Here is a 24,389-nt window from a genome sequence, read left to right on the forward strand (position 1 = left end):
CCAATCAGATTTTTTACTCTTTGATTTTTTTTTTTTATTTTCTTTAATAGAGTGCTTTAAAAGGGTATTATCCAACACTGTACAAATGATAAAACCTCTCACTTATGTGAGATACATAACGTGACACTATAAAGCTACTAAGAGATACACCACACCACACAACCTTTGTAACCAACTTAAGGGTTGTTTGACAACTTTTGAATGGTTAAGTGATAAATCAGTAAGAGGTCTAAACTATTAAGAGCAAGTATAATGTTTAACCGTTCAAAGTCAAATGTCTGAGCAATTCAGATTAGAGGTGTTATGGGAAGAAATACATACAAGTGGATGCAATAGATACGAGGGTACGATTGTGATTATAGTGTTACAACAAGGGCAAAAATGTCCTAATCCTAAAACATGGTGAAAGGATAAAGCAGCATTGTGAGTTCTGCACAATCATCATCATCTTCTTCCTCTTGGTGACAATGGCTGCATCTCTCCATACTAGGTACTCTCAAACCCTAATTCTCTTCTATCCATTTCATTCACCTTCATTCTCTGTTCCCTCAACAAACTTATCCACTCAATTTCACACTCTTTATCCTCAAATTGACCCATTTCTGTCATTTTCACCTCAATTAGGGTTTACACTTGCCTGTACGGTTTCAATACGCAGATTCTATTACACAATATCTGTTAATTTAGCGAATATAACAACATTTGTATTTCACTGAATTCATCCATGTTATTATTGGTTAAATTATTAGGTATTCATACAATTATGGATTTGTGTTTATGATATTAGTATTATTTGTTAAGGGTTTTGCTATGGTACATGTAGAAGATAAACAATTTACGCTAGGTGTGTTCGAAAACTGTTGAAAGCAAGCCGAACCAGCAGCTGCATCCGAGTCAAAACAGCTGGTTCTGCGGGATTAGGACCGATGCTGTTCGGTTCATGGTTTGGAAAACCGGTTTCAACTGTTCGGCCCGTTCAGTTTGTATTTTTCCAAAACCTTAGTTAGCGGTTTGGCCCAAAATTTTGGTCAAACAGATTTTTTTTTGTCAAAACCGGACTGTGAACAGTTACACGCCTAATTTGCACTGATAAGTGATGAACGTTGATGGATAGGTCTCTCATAAAACCTACCATGTGACCAAATTACGAGAGTTTTATTGATTTATTTGCCTGTTATATTTCTGTATTAAACCTTGTTAGGATATCATGTTATAACATTTTGGGGATACAAATCTACAATTGTTACCTTTGTTTCAGCCAATTGGGGTCTGCTTTTTTGGGTGAAAGAGCTGGAATCTGTGTTTCGACTGTTCCCGTCACGCGTCTTGGGTTTAGAAGGAAAACTGTTGAATGTAAAGAGTCGAGAATCGGGAAGCAACCGATTGAAGTACCGTCAAATGTGGTTATCACATTAGAAGGCCAAGATATGAAGGTCAAGGGTCCTTTAGGAGAACTTGCGTTATCTTATCCACGAGAAATAACAATAGATAGGCAGGAATCAATCCTTAAGGTCAGTAAGGCGGTTGAGACACGAAGGGCCAATCAAATGCATGGGCTATTTAGGTAACCAATCTTAAATCTTATTTTCTTCTTCTCTATTTCATTTGTTCTGTCTTAAATGTTGATAATTATATTCACTGAACATTTTACATTCAGGACTCTGACCAGCAATATGGTGGTTGGTGTATCAAAGGGGTTTGAGAAGAAGCTTCAGTTGGTTGGTGTCGGTTATCGTGCAACGGTTGAAGGGAAAGAGTTGATACTGAGTCTTGGGTTCTCTCATCCGGTCAAAATGACAATCCCGGATGACCTAAAAGTCAAAGTCGAAGACAACACCCGAATCACTGTGAGTGGTTATGATAAGTCAAACATTGGTCAATTCGCGGCGTCAATAAGGAAGTGGAGACCTCCGGAACCGTACAAAGGTAAGGGGGTGAAATATGCTGATGAAATCATTAGAAGAAAGGAGGGCAAAGCAGGGAAGAAGAAGTAGGTTGTGTATTCATTCACTTGAGTTTAATTCTCAATGTAATTTCCCCTTTTGTTTGTTATTTATTGAAAAATATTTCTCAATCTTACTTAAAAACCTTGTGGCTTGTCTTTTGCTAAGATGTTTAAGTGGCTAGATGCCTAGATTAAATCATTGTATCCGTTTATTTTATGTTTGTAACCGTAATAATCTGTCACTGGAAAATTCACGGGGTCCACCAATGCCTTGTTAATCAAAGAGACCATGTAAAATGCGTGTTTTGGGCAAGTAGCGTTCAACTATTTGCTAGAGGTAATAAGACGCTTACCACATGGTCATCCCAATGATATTCGACATTGCAAAAGGCGATAATGAAAGTACTTCAATTATTTTAACAAACATGTTATTTTTCTACTTGAGCTATAAGACTCATCAAATGATTGACAAGAGGTAAAGAACAAATTATGAGGAATAAAGAATAGTAAGTGACCCCACAGATCTTTCTAATTGATTCAAGAAACATGACAAGGTGACTTTTGAACAAATCAATGAATAATACCAGTAGGATTCCTTCTTAATCAAGAAAAAAAGTTGCAAAATTTGAATTTTTAAAAGTAAAACAGCTTATATTCATCAATCAAACTCTTTCTATGTACATGCACCCACAAGTTTGCTCAAAAAACAATCCAATCCAAACCTTCAATTTTCAATTTGATTTGTACATCACCAGAATTGATATCTACACCAAAAGTCACACTTTCATCAAATGCATCTTTAATGGTGTATGAATTAATTCAAGTGTTAGATGATAAAAAACATCAAACAATTTCAAACTCAACTCGAAATCTTGGAAAAACTAAGCCTTCTAAGTTGATTGCCAATGGGCGTAATCGACCAATCTCCATCATACTTCCCACACTTCAAGTCCACCGTTTCAACAATCCGTCGCGTCACTTTCTTACCTTGTTCCCCTCGAACCGGTGTTTTATCAATCCACAAATCCTCGGAATCCAACATAGGAATCTGTTGAGACACATGTTTCACATCCTTCTTTCTTGGAGCAATTTCATGACCATTCATTGTCATCATCCTCTGCAGCCTTTTCGTAGACCCCCCACAATCGATCGAAACTGGTGCTGTCTGGATTCGTTGCGACTTGATCACAGGTTTCTTTGATAAACCTTTGACATTTGACTCAAGTTCTTGCATCATCAAATCACTTACTTTCCCAGTTGCCCCTACCCTAATTGTACCACCACCCTCTTTGACTTTGACTATTTCTGAATCTCTAGCCATAATTACCTTAAATCTATACAATTTAACATAACAACAAAACAAAAGGGCCTACAAATTAATTAAAGTTTTGAAAACAGAAGATATGAAAATTGAAAATGGATCTAATAACAACAATATAAGATGATGAACGATGAGAAGACGTACCAGAAAAGTTATGTGACCAGAAGTTTGCTTTTTGACAGATGAAACCCAAAAACTAACTTTTGTGGAAACTAACGAGATTTAAGGTGGGAGTTGTTTTTTTTTTTTGTGTGTCAGGAATATATCAGTTGTTCTTGACCATATATATAAATACATGTATGTACAGAATTACAGATATGTAGCCGTAAGGACGTGAAGAGATACAGTTGTTAATTTATTTATTATTATTGTTAATATAAAACTCCAAATTTGCTGTCAATTTTTAGAGATGAGAAAAACTCGAATAATAATATTAGCTTTTTAGTCAATTTTATGTAATTATGTCACGTGGTTGGTATCCATAATCTATCAGTATATGAAAAACAAATGCTTAATACCAAATTATGAAACATATAACTTAACTCATTTTTGTCTTCTTATATTATTGTTTTTGGATTTGGACTGGCTTTAAACGTAAATGAAGCTAGCCGACCAGTTAGAGATTCAAACGGTTCGGATCTCACGATTTGACGAATTAATGTTTTTGGAATTTTTTTTAAATAAATGTATTCGGTTCAAATTGCTTAACCGGTCATCTAGCCGACCTACGGTCATAGCTAGCGATTCGGTCTAGAATTTTTATCAAAATCCTCCAGAAGTTTTATAAAAATCCACCAAACCAGAACTTAAATACCCATAGTATTGTAAAAGTATATTATCAAATAATCAAATTAAGAAATTACAACAGTTTTTGGTTTGATTTGGTATGTATTTATCATATACATTTTTTTTGGGGAGACATAAAAAAACCTACCTACCCTTATGAATTATGATTATAAGTATTCATAGCATTGAGTTTGGTAAGAAAAAACAATCTCTTTAAATACCAGTAAATAAGACAGCAAGGTTAGATAGGAATGAGATATAAATGTACATATATATTTTATGGCTACACTTTTACAACCAAATTCATATTATTTGCACAATCGTTACGCAAGTGTTATATACAATTTCTTAATATTTAATTGGAAATATCTTCCTTTATATGGCCTTTATAACGAGGAATGTATGTGGTTAAGTAATGATCCACCTCTATTTGTCGAGTTAAATTGATAAAATAGGATATTAATGACATCTAGTAGGAACCAACTTTCTAATTTTAAAATAAAAAGTATATATTAGCAAGCAACTTTTATTTTATTATATGTATTTAATAGCTAACATCCAATTTGTTATTTCTTACAATTTTTATAGCAAGTAACCTCTAGTAACAAGTTTAATGTTGACATGACATGCCAAATTTAATTTATGACGTGACATAATCAACTAGTTAAAATTTTATAAATTAGTTACATATATTGTTAAATTTAGTTTTTACTTTATAAATACTTGCATACAATAGAGTTTGATCCACATATTCCAAAAGCCCATGATCTAGCGACAAATTGAGAACTACATCTTTCTAAAACAGCCACAAGTCCACAATCCTAGGAAACATCAAATGGGAGTTTATAGCCAAACTAGCTAAAACCTAAAAATTTTACACGACTCGAAAATCATGTTACATACATCAACTACCACTACCAATTAGGAATACTAAACATGTCATGCTCGTGAGTTGAAAGACACTCAAAACCCAGTTATCATACACGACTTGAAAATCATGTTACACACATCAACTACCACCAACTAGAAATATTGAAACACACTTGAACCCGATTATTATACATGACCCGAAAATCGTGTTACATACAATTTAACTGAATTTTCCTTTATTCCATATTAATGTTTTAAAATTCTAAATGTGCATGTTATTTTAATTTTGTTGGGAAAAAAATATATCTACGCTATTCCAACTTATTACTAAACTTATAAATTTTATAAAAATACTCAAATACTTTTAGTTATTACATAGAACACATTTTTAGATAATAATTAATATACAGTTTGATCGGACGGGTTAACCAACCTGCCATGCTAATATAAATATGACTCATTTAGCTAAACGTGTTAGCAAGTTTGACTTGAAACCATGGGCGAAGGATAGTGGGGGCGGGAGGGGGCGGCCTACCCTTCGAACTTTTCGCTCAGTAGTGGAGAGTATGTAGTTTTCGTATAGAAATTTTTGGGTATATACATTTTCGACCCCCTGTTTTATAGAAATTTTTGGGTATATATGTTTTCGACCTCTGGTCGGAAATCTCAAGCTTCGTCACTGCTTGAAACTAGCTCAATTTTTTTTAGACCAGACCTAAAGCCTTAATCTCCGTGTTAGATTTGTGTCATGCCAATAATTCACATCCTTACACAACTCATCCCTCCCTAGCTCCTTTTCGGATGTTGTTACCTTTTTTCCATAACCATTTTGGGGGTCAAAAGCGAAGAAAGTCGCGAGCCTTGTCAGGTCAAGGAAAACAACAATAAAATAAACATTTTAACATGTGCTTACTTTTGATATGGTAAGAATTCTACTCCATAAAAGATAGAGAACTTTGACACTAGCTTACTTTACAATCTATACCAAAAGGTAGCATCAACCTAAATTTCATATATGTCAGTAGAATACAAAGTATACAACTTACTTTTCCTAACCTTTATAAAAAAAAAACCTCTACATCCACCTGCAATACAAAGCTTATGGATGATGGATCGCATTAGTCTGTGTACAAGTCCCGTTTCCAATTCCTGCTTCTACTTGGAAAACAACCCAAGTATACTTTCACTTTGTAGTTTGTACAAAACCATCCCAACAAAGGGTTGTACTCAAAAGGTCTACACATGATTACTCAAATGTACCTTCATACTATTTTTACAAAATGTAGCGTCTAGGCCTCTAGTCATCTACCCCTGCTAATTAGTGACGTTTCTTTCTATTTTACACAGAAGGTCTACTTTGTCTTTACTTATGTGAAGGATGTGTGTTGCTATAACTTTAAAAATGTTACAAGTTGGTTCCTGTTGAGAACGTTTTGCCCTACGAATTATAAGCAATTCACAACTTACATAGCCTATAATCATATATATCATAGTCTGAAACTAAGCATTTTATGACAAACAGAATACTCCCAAATGTGGTAGCCAAAATTTGAAGATAAGAAAGTAGATCTTTAAGGCGCATGATAGACAAATATGAAAGTACCAAAATATACTAAACCAACAGAAACCACAATACAAGTTTCTCAAAAAATAGTTTCTAAAAACTTATAAGCGATAACGCATGCACATTAATCACAATTCATAGTAGTAAACTAAACGCTACTTTATTTACTGATTTTTATGCTACCATATAGGCATCAATACCTTCATCCTACACTTCACTTATCACAGGACCTTCACAATCTGCAGAAAATAATATACAAAATCGAGTTTAATTCTAAAAAAAATGATTACGACTAACTCGAATGCGAATCTAACTGTCTGTTTGTTTAGCAGATTACCTGAGAGTTAACTTCCAGCTCAACATCCTCATTAGTGTTCATAGATGATGTTGTAGATATCTCCATCGCAGTTTCGTTCTAATTGCTCACACACAACAAAATTATTTCATAGATATATAACAAATTAATAATGTGACAAAATAAACTTTAGGAATGATTACCAGATTATCATTGTGTTGTTTAATAGCAATTTCATACTCTGCTTTCTTTCTAGCTGCCTTTGCAAAATAAGGAGCTTTCTCCTACGCACAGATTAAACACATCAAACATAATTTAACATGCACTCCAACCGTCTGATGAAATGTCTAAACAAACAGATCTGATAATACTATTCGATTTTATGAGTAGATCTTACGGATTCGGTCATAGACTTCCATATAGCTCCGCCTTCCTTAGCAATCTGTAACAAACACCACAACTCATCTAATCATCAATCGATTAAATTCATATTCATCAATTCATACAGAAGTTATTAATCAAATATCAAAATCAAAAGGTGCAAATGAGGTTAAAAAACACACAGCAGAGGCTGATTTGGCAACAGGAAAATTCTCCTTGTTTCCATTCCTGAATTGCTCCCTGTGATACGAGAAAACGAGCCGTAAGTTAATTGGAAACAACAAGCGAATCGATGTGTTCATGTATATTCAAAAACCTGCAGATCTGGAAGCATGAAACAAGTCGTGCTTACATGAAGATGAAGAAAGCAGTCGGAGGACGCTTTAGAGCACCGGAATTCTTACTCGAGGCTTTATTCTTCTTTCCTGTACTCTTATCAGCCTTCGTCTTCTTCGTTGTGCTTTAACAACACGAAAATTCAAAGATGCGTTACAGATATGATCAAATAACGCATCAAGCAGACGTAAATTAACATCCTCATGCACGATTGAAAGCAGTAAGCGATCAACAAGTTAAATATCGGTTCGTACAGGAAGTATGAGGAGAAAACGATGTGAAATTTGAATGAAATTGCTCGTAAGAACAGAGAATAAGCTATTATGTTGAAAAACTAGATCAATAATGAGTGACAACGTGGAGATGATAAAAGAAGTAGAATGAGATTTGCAGAAATTACTTGTCAGCAATGGTAGCAGTGCTCTTCGGTCCTCTCATTTCTTCTTCTTCAAGTTATGTGAAATTCAGATCTGAAAAATGTGTGTACGGATTGTGAGGGAAGAGTGAAGACTGAACGTGTGTGACAGATTTATAGAGAATTTTGGCGGGAAAGAATCAGTTACGTTTTTGTTGCATGTTTATTGAAAACTTTTTTATGAAAGTTTTGAGCGTATTTAAAAAAAAAGTGTTTGTGTATGTTAAACTGTATTAAAGATCATTGCATGTTTATTGACAAGTTTTGAGTGATTGAGTGGATATATTTTTTTTATTGGTCGTTAATTTTTATAATTTAATACATTCTTCAATTTTATTGGTCGTTAATTTTTATAATTTAATACATTCTTCAATTTGATTATTAGTAGAATACATTTCTTAAACTATGGTTTTAGTTAAATTATTTTGTAACACAAGAAAAAATTTAAAATTTTATATGTTGGTTATTATTGATTAAATATCACATGTGAAATCAAATAGGATAAAATACATGATTAAACGGGTAATCCTCGTAATCAAATCAGAGAATAACAGGCTAATTGGATAGATGTTATTTTATGGTTTTTTTAGGGCCAACTTCCTGCCAACCATTTAAGGATAACAATGGGATTTTGGTTAAATGCAAAGAGTGAGTCCTGATTTATCACCTAGAGTTCAAATCCTACTTAAGTATGCTAAATAGTCGGCCAAAGCACCACCATTGCGTGCTGGTTTTCACGCCGCCACCATAGCCAAAATAGGGCCCGGGCTGCTTTGTCAGGTGGTTTCGTGATCAAGGCCTGAATGAGTTCAGGTGCTTCGGATTGTATTATGCTAACGAATCTACGTTGATCTCATGGTGTTATCGACTTGGTTAGTTATTTCTACAAATAGGTAAGTTTATTTTAAACATCCTAGGGTGGTTTTATTGGTTCTATTTGGTTTTGCATGTGGACTACGGGTGTGCAAGGTCTAGTTTGGATCAGTTCGTGTGCACGCTTCTACTTATACAAAATTTAAAAAAAAAAACGTATACCAATACCAACATAGTATTACAACATGAATTATAGATGATAACGGTAATCAATCCTTTATGTTTTTCATCAAATTTAGATGGTGTCTTTTAACCAAGGTATTTACAAAGAATGTCCTTTCTTTTTAAATTATTTACAAATGATGTCCTTTTGTTCTAACCCATATACTTTTTCTTGTTAAATTTATTCATATGCCACTCACGTGAGTGCATAAAAGTCAATTAACATCCTTTTTAAAATTATTTAAAAGAGAGATGTTAAATAACTATTATGTCCTCACGTTAGTGGTATATGGATGGATTTAACAAGAAAAATTATTGGATTATGGCAAAAGGATACCATATATAAAGTATTTATAACAAAAGGACATCCTTCGTAAATACCTTAGTTAAACTGACACTCCTTGAAATTTGATGAAAACATAGGATGGATTGGATTTTCCATCCTTTATGTTTTCATCAAATTTCAGACGATGTCTTTTAACCAAGTTATTTAAAAAGAATTTCCTTTATTTTTAAGTTATTAACATACGGTATATTTTTGTTCTAACCCACATACTTTTTCTTGTTAAGTTCATCCATGTGCCACTCACGTGAGGGCATGATGGTCAATTAACATCACCTTTTGAATTATTATAAATAGAGATTTTAAATGACTTTTATGCCTTCATGTAAGTGGTACATAGGTGGATTTAACAAGAAAAAGTAATAGGGATATGGCAAAAGGGTACCGCATGTAAAGTATTTATAATAGGACATCCTTTGTAAATAGCTTAGTTAAAAGGATGCTCCCTGAAATTTGATGAAAGAGACGGAAAATGTAATTCACACTTAATTGTTTTAGAGTTTCGTTTAATCGATGACTAGCCATCCCCAACTAAAATTGTTTAGGTGATGCCTTCGGAAGCATTTTAGTGGCTTCATCAAGTTCTTTTGTTGAAAGTCTAATCGCCTTCTCTTGATTAGCGTCTTTGCAGCATTCCAATCGATATAGTGCATAGTCATCTTCATTCAGTGATATTTGAGAGCGTGAAAGCATCTTTATGGCTTGTTACTTTTGTTGGCTACTTATCGACATTCATTGAGCTTAAACCTTCTGCATTGGATCACTGAATCCTCGTTGCTCTCTGGACTTTTAAATTCCCTTCCGAAACATCAAAATATTGCGCTTGTAGAATGCGAACCAAATCTTCGTCATCCCAGTGTAACCCGAGATCTTTAGCAATAGCCGATTCAAATGTTATTTAACTTATTTTCTATTACTCTTCAATGTCCTTTTTTCACTGTCAAGTTCAAATCAAGAAAATTAACCTGCCTTCAATGTCCTTTTTTTTATTGTCAAGCTCATGGATGACATCAGTCTGTGTACAAGTCCAACCCAGGCCCGCGACATGTTGAAATGTTTTGCACACAAGTCCCGTTTCCTATTCCTGCTTCTACTTAGAAGACAACCCACATATACTTGGTACAAAACCATCCCAACAAAGGGTTGTACTCAAAAGGTCTACCACACATTACTGAAATGTACCTTCTGAAGAGTTAATCCTAATAGTTCGGGTAAAATTATGGGACGAGATAAAGCGGAAGAAAAGATAAAGATGAGTGAGTTGATAAAGAAAAGGAAATAACAAAATATTAGTTATTTGTTTAGAGATAACTATTAGTTTTAACTTCTGAAGAGTTAATCCTAATAGTTTAGGTAAAATTGTAGGACGAGATAAAGCGAAAGAAAAGATAAAGATGAGTGAGTTGATAAAGAGAAGGAAATAACAAAATATAAGTTATTTGTTTATAGATAACTATTAGTTTTAATATTAGGTTTATCTAGTTATTTTATTTATTGGTAAATTAAATATTAGAGTTTGTATTAGTTTAGGATAACTTGTATAAGAGGTAATTAATTTAGTATAAATAGATGGTTTAGGTTTTGTAATTATTTGGATGTTTTTGTTCAATAGTAATAAAGAAGAAAGGGTCATGATCCAGATGTTGATCATAAAATCCTTGTGTGTTTTACGGTTTTGATCCAGTTATTTCTAAGACATTCTGACTAAATGTACCTTCTAGTCATTTACCCCAACTAAATTAGTCACATTACTTTACTCAATGGGGGAGTTGCAAGTATGTTGCCGCGTGAACCCATCTTGCCGGGTGACTTGACATAGCCTTAGTCCCTCACCTAATCCTGGTCGGCCCCCATAACGGGCCATAAATATTAACAATGTTTCGAATGACTATTTAGTTATATTGTTATCAAAATATAAATATTTATAGAAAACAGTTACATAATGTATCATTTTTTTTGTTTGAATAACATTGTATTTTCTGGATCAAATATGGATTAACCTAATTTTGGTGACCCAACCCAACACCACCCAAAGAAAACTTTAAATCAAGTTAATAAACATTCAAAGGCCGAAACATAAGTTGTCTCTCACTCTCTATGTAACGTGTGCTCTTAGTGTTTGTGTATGTTTTTTTAATCCCCCACTTGTGGCCTAGTGATAGGAGACTTAACTTTTCCAATGGAAACTCAAGTTCAATTCCCACTTGTGACAAACCCACCGAGTGGGGTTCGATCCTGAGCCACACCCCGGTTTTCATCCGGTTGTTACTTCAGCGAAGCTTTTCGTGTGGAGACAGTACGGTTTTCGGGGGAACGCCGTAACCAAGTCTGGCCAACCCAGAGCGGGCCTGGTTAAGACAACGTAAGTCTGGGCGGACTTGGCTAGGGCCGCCGATTAGGCGATGTGACATTGGATCACTCAAAAAGAAAGTCACCCTTCAAAAAAAAAAAAAAGTTAGAACTTTGAAAAAATAAAATTACTTGTCACCATTTACAAACTTCAAAATGAATATGACAAACATGTGAGCGGTATGTGTTGCTATCTATAACTGTTAAATGTTACAAGTTTGTTGCTATTGAGAACTATTTGCCCTACAAATTATAAGCAATCCACAACTTACATAACGTCGTAACCTAAAGTACAATTCTAATCAGATATATCATAGAGTCTGAATCTAAGCATTTTATGACCAACAGAATACTCCCAAATGTGGTAGCCAAAATTTGAAGATAAGAAAGTAGATCTTTAAGGCTTATGATAGACAAATATGAAAGTACCAAACATAATAAACCAACAGAAACCACAATACAACCTTCTCAAAATATTGTTTCTCAACATAAAAACTCATATCATATGCAATAACGTCTGCACATTAATCACAATTCATAGTAGTAAACCAACGCTACTTTATTTATTATACCATATATGCATCAACACCTTCATCCTACACTTCATTTATCACAGGACCTTCAAAGTCTGCAGAAAATAATATACAACAAGATATTTAATTCTGAAAAACTGATTACGACTTACTTGAATGCAAATCTAACTGTCAGTTTGTTTAGCAGATTACCTGAGAGCTAACTTCCTGCTCAACATCCTCATGAGTGTCAATAGATGACGATGTAGATATCTCCATTGCAGTTTCGCTCTAATTGCTCACACATAACAAACATTATTTCATAAATATAGAATCAATTAATAATGTGACAAAATAAACCTTAGGTATAATTACCAGATTATCATTGTGCTGTTTAATCGCAATCTCATATTCTGCTTTCTTTCTAGCTGCCTTTGCCACATAAGGAGCTTTCTCCTTCAGAATAAAAACATCAAATAAAATTAAACATGCACTCCAACTGTTTGATGAAATGCCTAAACAAACAGATGTGATAATAGTATTCGATTTTATGAATAGATCTTACAGATTCGGTCATAGACTTCCATATAGCTCCGCCTTCCTTAGCAATCTGTAATAAACACAACTCATCAATCAATTAAATTCATATTCATCAGTCCATACAGAAGTTATTAATCAAATACCAAAATCAAAAGGTGTAAATGAGTTTAGATAACATACAGCAGAGGCTGATTTGGCAACAGGAAAGTTCTCCTTGTTTCCATTCCTGAATTGCTCCCTGTGATAGGAGAAAACGAACCGTAAGTTAACCGGAAACAACAAGCGAATCGATCTGTTCATGTATATTCAAAAATCTGCAGATCTGGAAGCATGAAACAAGTCGTGCTTACATGAAGATGAAGAAAGCAGTCGGAGGACGCTTTGGAGCACCGGAATTCTTACTCGAGGCTTTGTTCTTCTTTCCTGTACTCTTATCAACCTTCGCCTTCTTCGTTGTGCTTTAACAACACGAAAATATAAAGATGCGTTACAATTATAATCAAACAACGCATCAATCAGACGTAAATTAACATCCTCATGCACGATTGAAAGCAATGACCGATCAACAACTTAATTATATATCTGTTCTTACAGGAATTATGAGGAGAAAATGTTATGAAATTGCTCGTAAGAACAGAGAATAAGCTATTATGTTGAAAAACTAGATCAACAATCCGTTATAAACGCAGTGATGATAAAAGTAGAATGAGATTTGCAGAAATTACTTGTCAGCAATGGTAGCAGTGCTCTTCGGTCCTCTCATTTCTTCTTCTTCTTCTTCAAGTTATGTGAAATTCAGATCTGAAAGATGTGTGTACGGATTGTGAGGGAAGAGTGAAGACTGAACTGACAGATTTATAGAGAATTTTGGCGGGAAAGAATCAGTTAGTTTTTTGTTGCATGTTTATTGAAAACTTTTTTATGAAAAGTTTGGGTGTAATTAAAGAAAAAAAGTGTTTGTGTATGTTAAACTGTATTAAAAATCACGGCATGTTTATTGACAAGTTTTGAGTGATTGAGTCGATAAATTAGGTTTATTGGTCGTTAATTTTTATAAATATAATACATTCTTTAATTTGATTATTAGTTGAATACATTTTTTAAACTATGGTTTTAGTTAAATTATTTTGTAACACAAGATAAAATTTAAAATTTTATACATTGGTTATTATTGGGAGCGGTAATCTTCAAAGATTATCAAAATCGAATGTGAAATCGAATAGGATAAAACACAAGACCAAAGGGGTAATCCTCGTAATCAAATCAGAGAATAACAGGCTAATTGGATAGACGTTATTTTACGGTTTTTAGTTCCACCTTCCCGCCAACCAGTTAAAACGATGGAATTTTGGTTAAATGCAAAGAGTGAGTCCTAATTTAGCATCTAGAGTTCAAATCCTACTCAAGTATTGTATTGTATTACGTTACTTACGTTACGTTATAGTTATCCATTATAAATTAGCAACATGTTGATGCATAGAGTAGTTGTACTCTATGTTTAGGGAGACTTTAAAAAAATGATATAATTACACTTTTAACCTAAAACTATTTTGGTTTTTTACTTTTAACCCCAAAGCTTTTTATCTTTGTCAATTTAACCTAAGAACTTTTTTACTTTCAACTTTGGTACTCTATACTTTTCATATTTCGCAAAAAATCGTTTTATGTTTTGTTCAAAATTTTGCGAGTTAACACGACGCAACGTTCATGTGTGGTTCAACGTTTTTACGTTTTGTTTTACGCTTCGTTCTAAATTTTGCGAGTTAACATTACGCAACGTTTGTGTGTAGTTCAACATTTTTATGGTCGTCTATTTTTTTCCGTTTGATAGGTTCATCGTGACGCACGAGTCCTAAATCGACTTACTATTTCCTGTGTTTTATGTTTCGGTCTAATTTTTCCGCATTAACACGTCGCAACTTCAGTGTTGGTGATCGCTAACGGTGTTGTGGCCTTGGTGCTATTTGTCACGGTTGTACGCCCCAACCACAACGCGGGGGCTTAATACTAGTTATAAATTAAACTTTAAACTCTTGATGAATAGTAGTTAATCATTTTTAAGTATTTGTTTTTAAATTTTTAATAATATCTTATTTATTATATAATTTGATATTTTAGTAATAACTTGTGTTCGTTAACTTTAAAAAAAATCTAAATCTGTATCTAAGCTTATTTATTTTATTAACATTAATTATTTTTTCATTCTATGTTATTTGGTTGTGTATTGTGACGGTATGTTACAGCAAACACTGAATTAATGTCGGTTCGGTTTTTTACAGTACCGATATAATACATGTACTCGGTATAGAAATCAACACGTGATTTACATAAACTGAAAACGAAAAAAACGAACAAGTACGGGTATTGATGTTGTTTGAAATGTATCGATCGGTTCAAGTTGTCATGGTACTTGTACCGGCATTCATTAAAGTTGTATGAATGAAAATTTTTTCAAAACCGGAAACTATATAAATGAATACAAGTGGGTACTGACTTTGTTCGGTATGGTATAGTAGCGATACGATGTCAGCTTATCAAAAGAAAATCAATAAAATATAGGATTACCAAAACCGATGTTTGTTCGGTTCACTACGTTAGCGACACAGTATCCGTTATGAAACAAAAAACCATAAAAATGAATACATAACGATATCGATGCTGTTCAGTTCGGTCCGTTACGGTATGGTAGTGGTACGATGTTAGTTTGTCGAAAGAAAAAACTATAAAAATAAATACAAGTACTGATCCAGATGTTAATCAATCGATTTCAATTTGTTTTGGTACAATAACGTCACCCGCCGCGAAGCGTGGGAGAATCCTGCTGCTGTTAAATAGTCAATCAACCCACCATCATTGCACGCTGGTTTTCGCGCCGCTGTCTTCACGCTGCCACCATAGTCAAAATCGGCTCGGGCCGATTTGTCAGGTGGTTTCGTGATCAAGGCCTAAAGGAGTTTAGGTGCTTCGGATTGTTTCGTACTAATGAATCTAGCAAGCGATTCGTTGATCTCATGGTGTTACTGACTTGGTTAGTTGTTTTCACAAATAGGTAAGTTTTTTTTTAAATATCCTATGGTGGTTTTGTTGGTTCTATTTGGTTTTGCATATGGACTACGAGTGGGCAAGGTCTAGTTTGGATCAGTTCGTGTGCACGGTTGCGTATACAAAATTTTAAAAATACGTATACCCAGGGGCGGAGCTACCTTATGCCGGGGGCAACGCCCGCTACGGCTTGGCGCGGAAAAATTTGGAAAAATTAGTGTAAATTTTGGAAAAATTTGAGGTTTTTTCGATTTCGTTACGGCTTATTTATAAAACGTTACGGCTTGGCGGATTCTCTAGATCCGCCACTGTGTATACCAATACCAACAAAGAATTACAACATTAATTATAGATAAGAACGATATTTAATTGTTTGAGGGAATTGCATTTTCCATCCTTTATGTTTTCATCAAATTTTGGCGGTGTCTTTTAACCAGGGTATTTACAAAGGATGTCCTTTATGTTTAATCATTTAAGTGGTACATGGATGGATTATTTAAGTAGTACATCAAATTTAGACGGTGTCTTTTAACCAAGAGAGATGTTAAATAACTATTATGCCCTTATGTAAGTAATACATGAATGGATTTAACAAGAAAAAAGTAATTAGGTTATGGTAAAAAGATACCGCATGTAAAGTACTTATAACAAAAGGACACCCTTTGTAAATGCCTTAGTTAATAGGAAGCTTCTTGAAATTTGATGAAAACATAGGATGGATTGCATTTTCCATATACCCGTTGTAAATTACAGGCGGTGTCTTTTAACCAAGTTATTTACAAAGGATGTCCTTTATTTTTGAATTATTACATATAGTGTCCTTTTGTTCTAACCCACATATTTTTTCTTGCTAAATCGATCCATGTGCCACTCACGTCAGGGCATAATGGTTAATTAACATCCCTTTTAAATCATTTAAAAGAAAGATGTTAAATGACTATTATACCCCCACGTAAGTGGTACATGGATGGATTTAACAAGAAAAAGTAATTGGGTTATGGCAATAGGATACCACATGTAAGGTATTTATAATAAAAGGACATCCTTTGTAAATACCTTAGTTAGAAGGACGCTCTCTGAAATTTGATGAAAACATAAAGGACGGAAAATGCAATTCACACTTAATTGTTTTAGAGTTTCGTTTAATCGATGACTAGAAACCCCCGCCCCCAACTAAAATCGTTTAGGTGATGCCTTCGGGAGCATTTTAGTGAATTCATCAAGTTCTTGTGTTGCACGTTGAAAGTCTAATCATCTTCTGTTGATTTGCAGCATTCCAATCTTTTCCAAGATATAGTGCATAATCATCTTCATTCAGTGATATTTTAGAGCATGAAAGCATCTTTATGGCTTATTACTTTTGTTGGCTCCTTATCGACATGCATTGAGCTTAAACCTTCTGCATTGGATCGTTGAATCCTCGTTGCTTTTTGGACTTTTAAATTCCCTTCTAAAACATAAAATATTGTGCGTGTAGAATCCGAACCAAACCTTCGTCATCCCAGTGTAACCTGAGATCTTTGGCAATAGCCGATGTAAATGTTATTTAACTTATGTTTTGTTACTCTTCAATGTCCTGTTTTCACTTTCAAGTTCCAATCAAGAATATTAACCTTCCTTCCTTAGTTTATTGAGGGTGGAATTGGATGGTACAGTGGCGGACCCATAAATATTTCCATGGGGAACATTTTTCAAAATTTTAGGCCCCTAGGTATATAAGTAAAAAAAATCGGTTCGTATTGGGTCGGCTCGGGTCAGGTCGGGTCATGTAAAACAAAAGAACATCAAACTAAATTTATATAATCATCAAAAACACGTCAAACCTTGTTATAAACATAATTAAAACGTCGCCCTACGCGTCTTCATTTTTTGAAATCTATCCAAACATCATCTAAAGCTACTTTCTTAAGCAAGTCTTTCTCTATATAACATAACTACCACTTAAATTCTCATCGCCAATCCGATTACGCAAGTCGGTTTTCACATTCTTCATTGCCGAAAAACATCTTTCAACAGTTGCAGTTGTGATGGGTAATACCAAAACAAGCTTCAATAATCTATATACCAATATAAAAGTTACGTGAATATTTGTTGAAACCATTAACCTTACACAACTAGATAAGTAATTCGAATAGGTTTGGGTCTAAACTCGCACTTTTTCTGTAGTTTGGTCTCAAACCAGTTTGGCCTAAACTAGACCTGGAAAACGGGTCGGTTCAGGTCGGGTCGGGTCATGGGTCAAAACGGGTTCGGGTTAAAACGGGTCAATTACAAAAAGGGTTGTTTTGGTTCGGGTCGAAACAGGTTCGGGTTGAAACGGGTCCGGGTCAGATCGGGTCGGGTCGGGTTGGTTAAAAATTGCTTCATAACATCAACTGGAATTTTGTTATAGATGTGTTAGATCAGATGGGATTTTCTAGTAAGTGGTGCTCTTGGATCAAGGGTGTTTTAGCCTCAGCGAGGGCTTCGGTGTTGGTGAATGGCTCTCTGACCTTTGAGTTCAATTGTCACAAAGGTATGCGTCAGGGCGATCCTATTTCTCCGTTTCTCTTTGTTATCGTCATGGAAGCGTTATCTTGTATGATTTATAAAGCCAGCAGGGTTGGGATTTTCAAGGGCGTTTCCCTTCCGAACGGGGGTCCGATTGTGTCCCATTTATTTTATGCCGACGATGCGATTTTAATGGGTGATTGGAACATCGAGAATATCCAGAATTTGGTTAGATTACTCAAATGCTTTCATGTGTGCTCGGGCCTCAAAATTAACTTAAATAAGTCGAATTTGGTGGGGGTGGGAGTGCCAACGGGTGAGATTGAAGTTATGGCGGACTTTGTTGGGTGCAAAGTGGATTCGTTCCCGTTTAATTTTCTTGGCCTACGCGTGGGGTCTAACATGAATCGGCCGGTGAATTGGCAACCTGTGATCGATGTTTTTGAGAAGCGCCTTTCCCTTTGGAAGGCCTCGCTTCTTTCTATTGGAGGAAGAATCGTTCTGATTCGTTCGGTGCTTGAAAGTCTTCCTTGTTACTATTTTTCCTTGTATCGAGCCCCCGTCAAGGTGATTAATGCTCTGGAGGCTCTTATTAGAAAATTTCTTTGGGGTGGAAATTCGGAGGTGAAAAAGGTTCATTGGGTTGCGTGGGATAGGGTCGCCTCGCCGGTTAACATGGGTGGGTTGGGCCTCCAGCATCTTAAAGACATTAACGTGGCCCTTTTGTCTCGTTGGGGGTGGCGTTACAAAAATGAGCAATGCAGTTTGTGGGTGAAGGTTGTTAGGGCTTTACACGACGGTAAGTCTGATTGGGATTTTCTCCCCGTCAAAAAGGTTCTTGGTGGGGTTTGGAATAACATTGTATCAGTCTTGAATCGCCCGTTGTTTGACGATATCCCGCTGCGGAAGTTATGCAAGGGAGTCGTGGGAAAAGGGGACAATATTCTTTTTTGGATTGACCCGTGGCTCGTCGATGTGCCGTTAAAAGAAAAGTTCCCCGCTCTTTTCAAGTTGGAGGTTGTGAAAAACTGCAATGTTTCTGATCGTCTTGATGGGGAAGGCCTTTGGCTCTGGAGGCATGATCCGGAAACCGCTGAAGAGTTGGATGAGTGGGAAGCTCTTAGGGCGGCAGTTGCGTCGGTTTCTTTATCGGCCGGGCCAGACAGGTGGGATTGGGTGGGAGCCGGTTCTGATGGTTTCTCTGTTGCGGCTGTGAAACGTTCCATTGTGTCCAGCCGTGACTTTAGCAACAGATTCGTTATGAAGTGGTGTAAATGGGTCCCTAAGAAATGTAACATTTTCGTGTGGCGTGCGGAGATGAATAGGATCCCTACGGTGGAGTCGCTTGAAAAAAGAGGTATGGTCCTGATTGATGATGGGTGTTATTTCTGCAATGAAGGTTTGGATTCGGTGTCACATATTTTTACGGTTTGTCCTCTAGCTTTGGGTTTGTGGGAGAAAATCAGTTTTTGGTGCAGGATCCCGAAGTTTTTTATTTTTTCTTTCAGAGACCTGGTCGATATTCATAAGTTCGGAGATAGAAGGTCGGTGGAGCGGAATGCTATCCATGGTATCGTGCTCTCCGCGTGTTGGGTTCTTTGGAAGGCTAGAAATAACTCGAGGTTTAACGGCAAAAGTAGTAGTATTGAAGAAGTGTTTAGCGAGGTTATGGTTGTTAGCTTCTTTTGGTTTAAACATAGGGTGAAGAAAGGTAGTTTTGAGTGGGGAGATTGGTGTAAATTTGTAAATATGTAAGCCTGTTTTTGTTTGTCCGTCCCGGTTTGCGGGCTCGGCGTTGTTAATGAAGTTAGCCTTTCAAAAAAAAAAAAAAAACTCATTTGCTCCACACCTCGACGGTGTAAAACCAAAGGTTCGTCCCCAATTTCAATAATATCTTCAATTATTCAGTTCTAATTTCATCTCTATATCTTCTCATATGTTCACCTGTATGCTATATTACATTCAGTTGTCTTCATTTTCGATAATTAATTGAAATCAGCTCTCATTCAACCCAATCTGTAATAATTTCTTCAATTCAAACATTTAATTGTGATATTAAGTTGATATATAGTTGTTTCTGTTGAAATTTTCTACTTTTGTGTTCTGGATCTGGAAATATGAATGCATGTCTGCGTTTAATGTGGTAATAGAGATCGATCGATTGATTATTGTAGCCGATAAAGCTTTGATTACTTACAAACTGTGGTTCGAAACGGTACTGGTCGAAATAGTTCGCGTCAAACCGTACGCGTCGAAACGGTACTGGTCAAAACGGTACGGGTTGAAACGGTTCGATTCGAAACGTTACTGGTCGAAACGGATCGCGTCGAAACGGTACGCGTCGAAACGGTTCGCGTGGAAACGGTTCGCGTCGAAACGGTTCGCGTCGAAACAGTACGGGTCGAACGGTACGAAACCCGAAACTCGTCTCGTGCGAAAACTCGTGTCCGCCCAAAACCCGTGTCGCCGAAACCCGACCCGAACCGACCCCGTTCCGCTCCAAAACCTACGTCGTGCCGAAACCCATCTCGGCCTGAAACTCAATTTGAACCGAAGCCGTTCCGATCCAAAACCCGTTTCGTGCCATAACCCGTCTCGTGCGGATACTTGTGCCGGCTCGAAACCCATTCCGATCCGAAACCTGCCACGTTTCTTTGTGACACTAACCCACATCGACCCATTTCTTTAACGTTATCGACCCGCTTTGACCCGAAAATATCAAGATGGAATTTCAAGTGACCTATTGTGACCCATTTAGTTAAAATATCTTACCCAAACCAACCCATATAATTTTAAAAGCAACCCAAACCAACTCACTTGGAAGCCTTTGGGTCAAGATTGCCCCCTCTAGCCTAAACTGGAACCAATTTTAGGGTTGAAAACTCCTACCCCACCCAAACTGGTTTGGATCGAGTTCAAAACCAGTTTTAGCATTTATTATATTTATTTTTAATAAAATATTTTTATTTTTTCTTTTTAAATCCATATATTTCCCTTACCATTTTTTTAATATATTTTTTTTTCTTTTTTTTAGAACACATATTAATTTATCAAATAATTTAATACTTCTTTAATAGTTTGCGTTAATAACTTTTTTTTTTTAAAATTTAAGTATGTAGATGTGCATGATTTTTTCCCTTAGCATTCAGTTATAGGTTTTGTTAAAAACGAAGATGTACTCAAAATAAAATATTTATTTGATATCATAAAATGGTACAATGATAAACTAAACCGTTCTAATGGTTTGGCTTTCTAAACAACATACTTTAATTTCAAATCACGTTTGTTTTACATTATCATTTCCTTGTTTCGCCACAACGCGCGACGTCAAAAAACTAGTATATATGGTTGAAGAAGAATCTTAAATAGTTAATTTATTTTTATAATAATATATAATTTTTCAATATTTATTATTTAATATTATATTAGTTTTTTATTATATTTACTTTTAAGTTTTGATATATATTTATTTTACTTTTTTTAAACCACTTCCTTTTCATTTATCATATTTTTTTTATTAATTTTTTTACTTTTTTTTAAATCATATTTCCTTAATCAATTAGTTTGATATTTTTTTAATAATTTATGTTTGTTAAGTTTTTTCTAAGGATTATGAATAGTGATTTTATTTTATAATAATAAATAACTTTAAATTTTTTATTATCTAATATTATAATAATTAATTATTATATTTATATTTAAGTTTTTACATATTTTTATGGTTATCTTACCTTTTTAGAACAATTTTTCTTTTATTGTTTACGTTTTATTTTTAATAATTCTTAAAAACGAAGTTTTATTTTTGGTATGTTTGGCATTTATTCTTAAAAAAGGTTTGGTTTTTTCTCGTTCGGTTCAGGGGGATGAACCCCCATTCTCCCCGTGGCGAATCTAACGGTGTCTGTTTTGCAGCTATCGAAAAGAGAAGGAGATCCATCCCCCTGAACCGAACGAGAAGAAACCAACCCTTTTTATGCAGAACCTAACCCCTTGGTTTATCTGAATCCGGTCATTTAACCAGTGTTTCTTCATTGGCGCCCACTGTTTTCTCTGTTTCATCCGTTTTTTCTTCGTTTCGATTCACTTTGTCGTTTCTGTCGTTTTCATTTGTAGATGGAAGAAACTTCGACTCACCGTCAAAATGGCCCGCGGCCAAATTTCATTAACAATACCCAGGTTGAGGGTATTGTAGAAGAAGCTTCGGATGACAATGAAGTGCAATACACTAACAATCATCCAAACGAGCCTGTCACCCCAGGGGTACAGCCTGAAATCCCTGTAAGCTCTATTCTACCTCCAGGAGAGACCCCAATCTCCTGGTATGTCAGATCTCAGGGGGCATTGAATGCTGTGCACAACTCTGTGCACAAACTGCTCCCCCAACCCAATCACGAAGGCCTGTGTCCCGTAATCGAGCACCATCAGTCCCACACGTTTCTCAGCATGATGGACCATCACGGGTTCAAATAGAAGACACCGAAGTCTACTCTAGATCTCTAACGAGATATGAGTATACTCAGTCTGAAAATCGCAGAAGAGAGTATCGAGATGAGTCACATTCTCATCGACGACAGTCAGTTCACACCAGGTTGGGTTCACAACGGAACACCCACACCAGTGAATACGATCGAACTTATCGTGAAGGAGACAGTGCAAGTGTGTTTAGTCGATTACAACCGAACTACAACAAATGCAAACCCCGTGCGGTTTACAATCCTGAAGCTGAACACAATTATGATCTGATCTATCGCCCTGCAGAAGCGGCAGAGAATTCAAAATTCATCAGCGAAATTGCTCTGGCTCCATTAGAAAAAGCAAAGCTCCCATCCAACGTAGGCAAGTTTAACGGTATGACGGACCCAAATGACCATCTTCGGGTCTTCATAAGCGCAGGACTAGTAGGAGGCTGGACTCTACCGCTGTGGTGTCACCTCTTTATTCAAACCCTTACAGGCGCCGCGAGGCTTTGGTTTGCCAACCTGCCTGTGGGGAAAATCACATCATGGGTAGACTTGCGCAAGAAGTTTTTGGTACACTTCAGCCAGCAAAGGCGTCCATCCGCGATACGGCGGACGTAATGAATATATGGCACCGCGATGATGAAAGTTTAGAAGATTTCATTACCCGGTACAACAAAGAAGTGCTCGAAATAGGAGACGTTCATGAGCACCTGATCCGAGCCCAATTTAAGTATGCCGTCAGATGTGACGACATGATAAAAGTCTTATCCAGAATGGAGGGACTCTCGAAAAGTTGGGAGAAATTAATGGCGGCAGCAAAGGTCTACGCCCAGACTGAGAAGAATCTCAGCACCAACAGACCGCCACCACCGCATGGTCGCCCAACGGATTTAGGCTCAAGCAGTGGGAAGAAGTTTAAGAAAGGTTGGCGCGACTCAAGCTCAGGGAATTATTCACCTGAAGATGCACGAGCTACAATCGGCAAGCTCGCCGCATAGAGAGAAGCTAAACAAGAAAACAGAGAGAGATAATGGACTCCTCTGACTAAAACCCCCGCAGAAGTACTGAGTACAGAGGACTACCCGTTCAAGGCTCCTCCACCTATGAAGAACAAACGCGACCAAGACCCAAGTCAGTATTGTGATTATCACAAAGACAACGGGCATACTACCAACAACTGTATCTCCTTACGCTCTGAAATCGAGAAAGCGCTTAAAAGCAGTGAGCTCACTCACCTGTTACAAAACGTGCGCAAGGAGATAAGACAAATTACTCGTGGCGAGGAGGGCCCGAGTAAAAAGGCGAAGAATTAAGTAGCAGTTCTATAGCCTCCTTGCAAGATTGGACGAACTCTGCAGTTTAACAACTCTCAGCAAGGACTATAGTAAGTTAAGTCCCATGTAATTATTTTAATAGACTTTGTACGGCCTCTACGCCTTATCCATGAATAAACAACAAAGTTTCTATTATTTCTGTGTTTTTTACAAAGTGCATGCAATTTCTTTTGGTAAGCGCAAAAACATTATGGTAAAAACAATACAAGTCTCATGAGCGGTCAGCGATTACACACATCGCGCAAGACCTTACGTTCACACATGAGCTTTATACCACCTTTATTCTGTCACACCCTGACTTTTGCGGAAGCGTGGTTATGGTGTGACTTTCTTAATATCATTGCCTTCAATCATAACAACAGCTATATGAT

At 36.0% G+C, this 24,389-nt stretch overlaps 3 protein-coding genes across 5 annotated transcripts; 1 reads left to right on the forward strand and 2 right to left on the reverse strand.

Annotated features, from left to right (window-relative positions):
• The first annotated feature begins 306 nt into the window (after positions 1-306).
• Positions 307-2,157, forward strand: LOC110885967 (50S ribosomal protein L6, chloroplastic). Its single transcript, XM_022133710.2, has 3 exons — positions 307-490; positions 1,259-1,564; positions 1,658-2,157. The coding sequence occupies exons 1-3, from the start codon at positions 468-470 to the stop codon at positions 1,992-1,994; spliced, it is 666 nt and encodes a 221-aa protein (XP_021989402.1). The 5' UTR covers positions 307-467; the 3' UTR covers positions 1,995-2,157.
• A 418-nt stretch (positions 2,158-2,575) lies between these two features.
• LOC110885968 lies at positions 2,576-3,562 on the reverse strand. The gene is made up of 2 exons (XM_022133712.2): positions 3,411-3,562; positions 2,576-3,279 (listed from the first exon to the last, which is right to left on the reverse strand). Exon 2 carries the CDS (start codon positions 3,264-3,266, stop codon positions 2,805-2,807), a length of 462 nt encoding a protein of 153 aa, XP_021989404.1. The 5' UTR covers positions 3,267-3,279; positions 3,411-3,562; the 3' UTR covers positions 2,576-2,804.
• Positions 3,563-6,486: 2,924 nt separating this feature from the next.
• LOC110885969 (high mobility group B protein 3) lies at positions 6,487-13,581 on the reverse strand. Of its 3 annotated transcripts, none has more exons than XM_022133715.2 (7): positions 13,418-13,581; positions 7,515-7,622; positions 7,345-7,402; positions 7,179-7,223; positions 6,985-7,065; positions 6,824-6,901; positions 6,487-6,725 (listed from the first exon to the last, which is right to left on the reverse strand). In XM_022133715.2, exons 1-7 carry the CDS (start codon positions 13,453-13,455, stop codon positions 6,708-6,710), a joined length of 426 nt encoding a protein of 141 aa, XP_021989407.1. In that variant the 5' UTR covers positions 13,456-13,581; the 3' UTR covers positions 6,487-6,707. The 3 variants fall into 3 exon arrangements, with proteins under 3 accessions (XP_021989407.1, XP_021989406.1, XP_021989405.1); XM_022133714.2 differs by lacking the exon at positions 13,418-13,581 and adding an exon at positions 7,899-8,038; XM_022133713.2 differs by lacking the exons at positions 6,487-6,725; positions 6,824-6,901; positions 6,985-7,065; ... (1 more) ...; positions 7,345-7,402; positions 7,515-7,622 and adding exons at positions 12,048-12,268; positions 12,366-12,443; positions 12,528-12,608; ... (1 more) ...; positions 12,873-12,930; positions 13,043-13,150 and having other exon boundaries at positions 13,418-13,580.
• Between the last annotated feature and the right edge of the window lie 10,808 nt (positions 13,582-24,389).

This window comes from Helianthus annuus, chromosome 10, assembly GCF_002127325.2.
Source record: "Helianthus annuus cultivar XRQ/B chromosome 10, HanXRQr2.0-SUNRISE, whole genome shotgun sequence".
NCBI lineage: Eukaryota > Viridiplantae > Streptophyta > Magnoliopsida > Asterales > Asteraceae > Helianthus > Helianthus annuus.

Coding starts and splice junctions, on each gene's coding strand:
- LOC110885967 (XM_022133710.2), top strand. CDS start 468: ATGGCTGCATCTCTCCATACTAG. Junction 491..1,258: donor GCTGCATCTCTCCATACTAG/GTACTCTCAAAC, acceptor CCTTTGTTTCAG/CCAATTGGGGTCTGCTTTTT. Junction 1,565..1,657: donor CAAATGCATGGGCTATTTAG/GTAACCAATCTT, acceptor TTTTACATTCAG/GACTCTGACCAGCAATATGG.
- LOC110885968 (XM_022133712.2), bottom strand. CDS start 3,266: ATGGCTAGAGATTCAGAAATAGTCAAAGTCAAAGAGGGTGGTGGTACA.
- LOC110885969 (XM_022133715.2), bottom strand. CDS start 13,455: ATGAGAGGACCGAAGAGCACTGCTACCATTGCTGACAA. Junction 7,403..7,514: donor ACTGCTTTCTTCATCTTCAT/GTAAGCACGACT, acceptor CTCGTATCACAG/GGAGCAATTCAGGAATGGAA. Junction 6,902..6,984: donor AACAACACAATGATAATCTG/GTAATCATTCCT, acceptor GTGAGCAATTAG/AACGAAACTGCGATGGAGAT.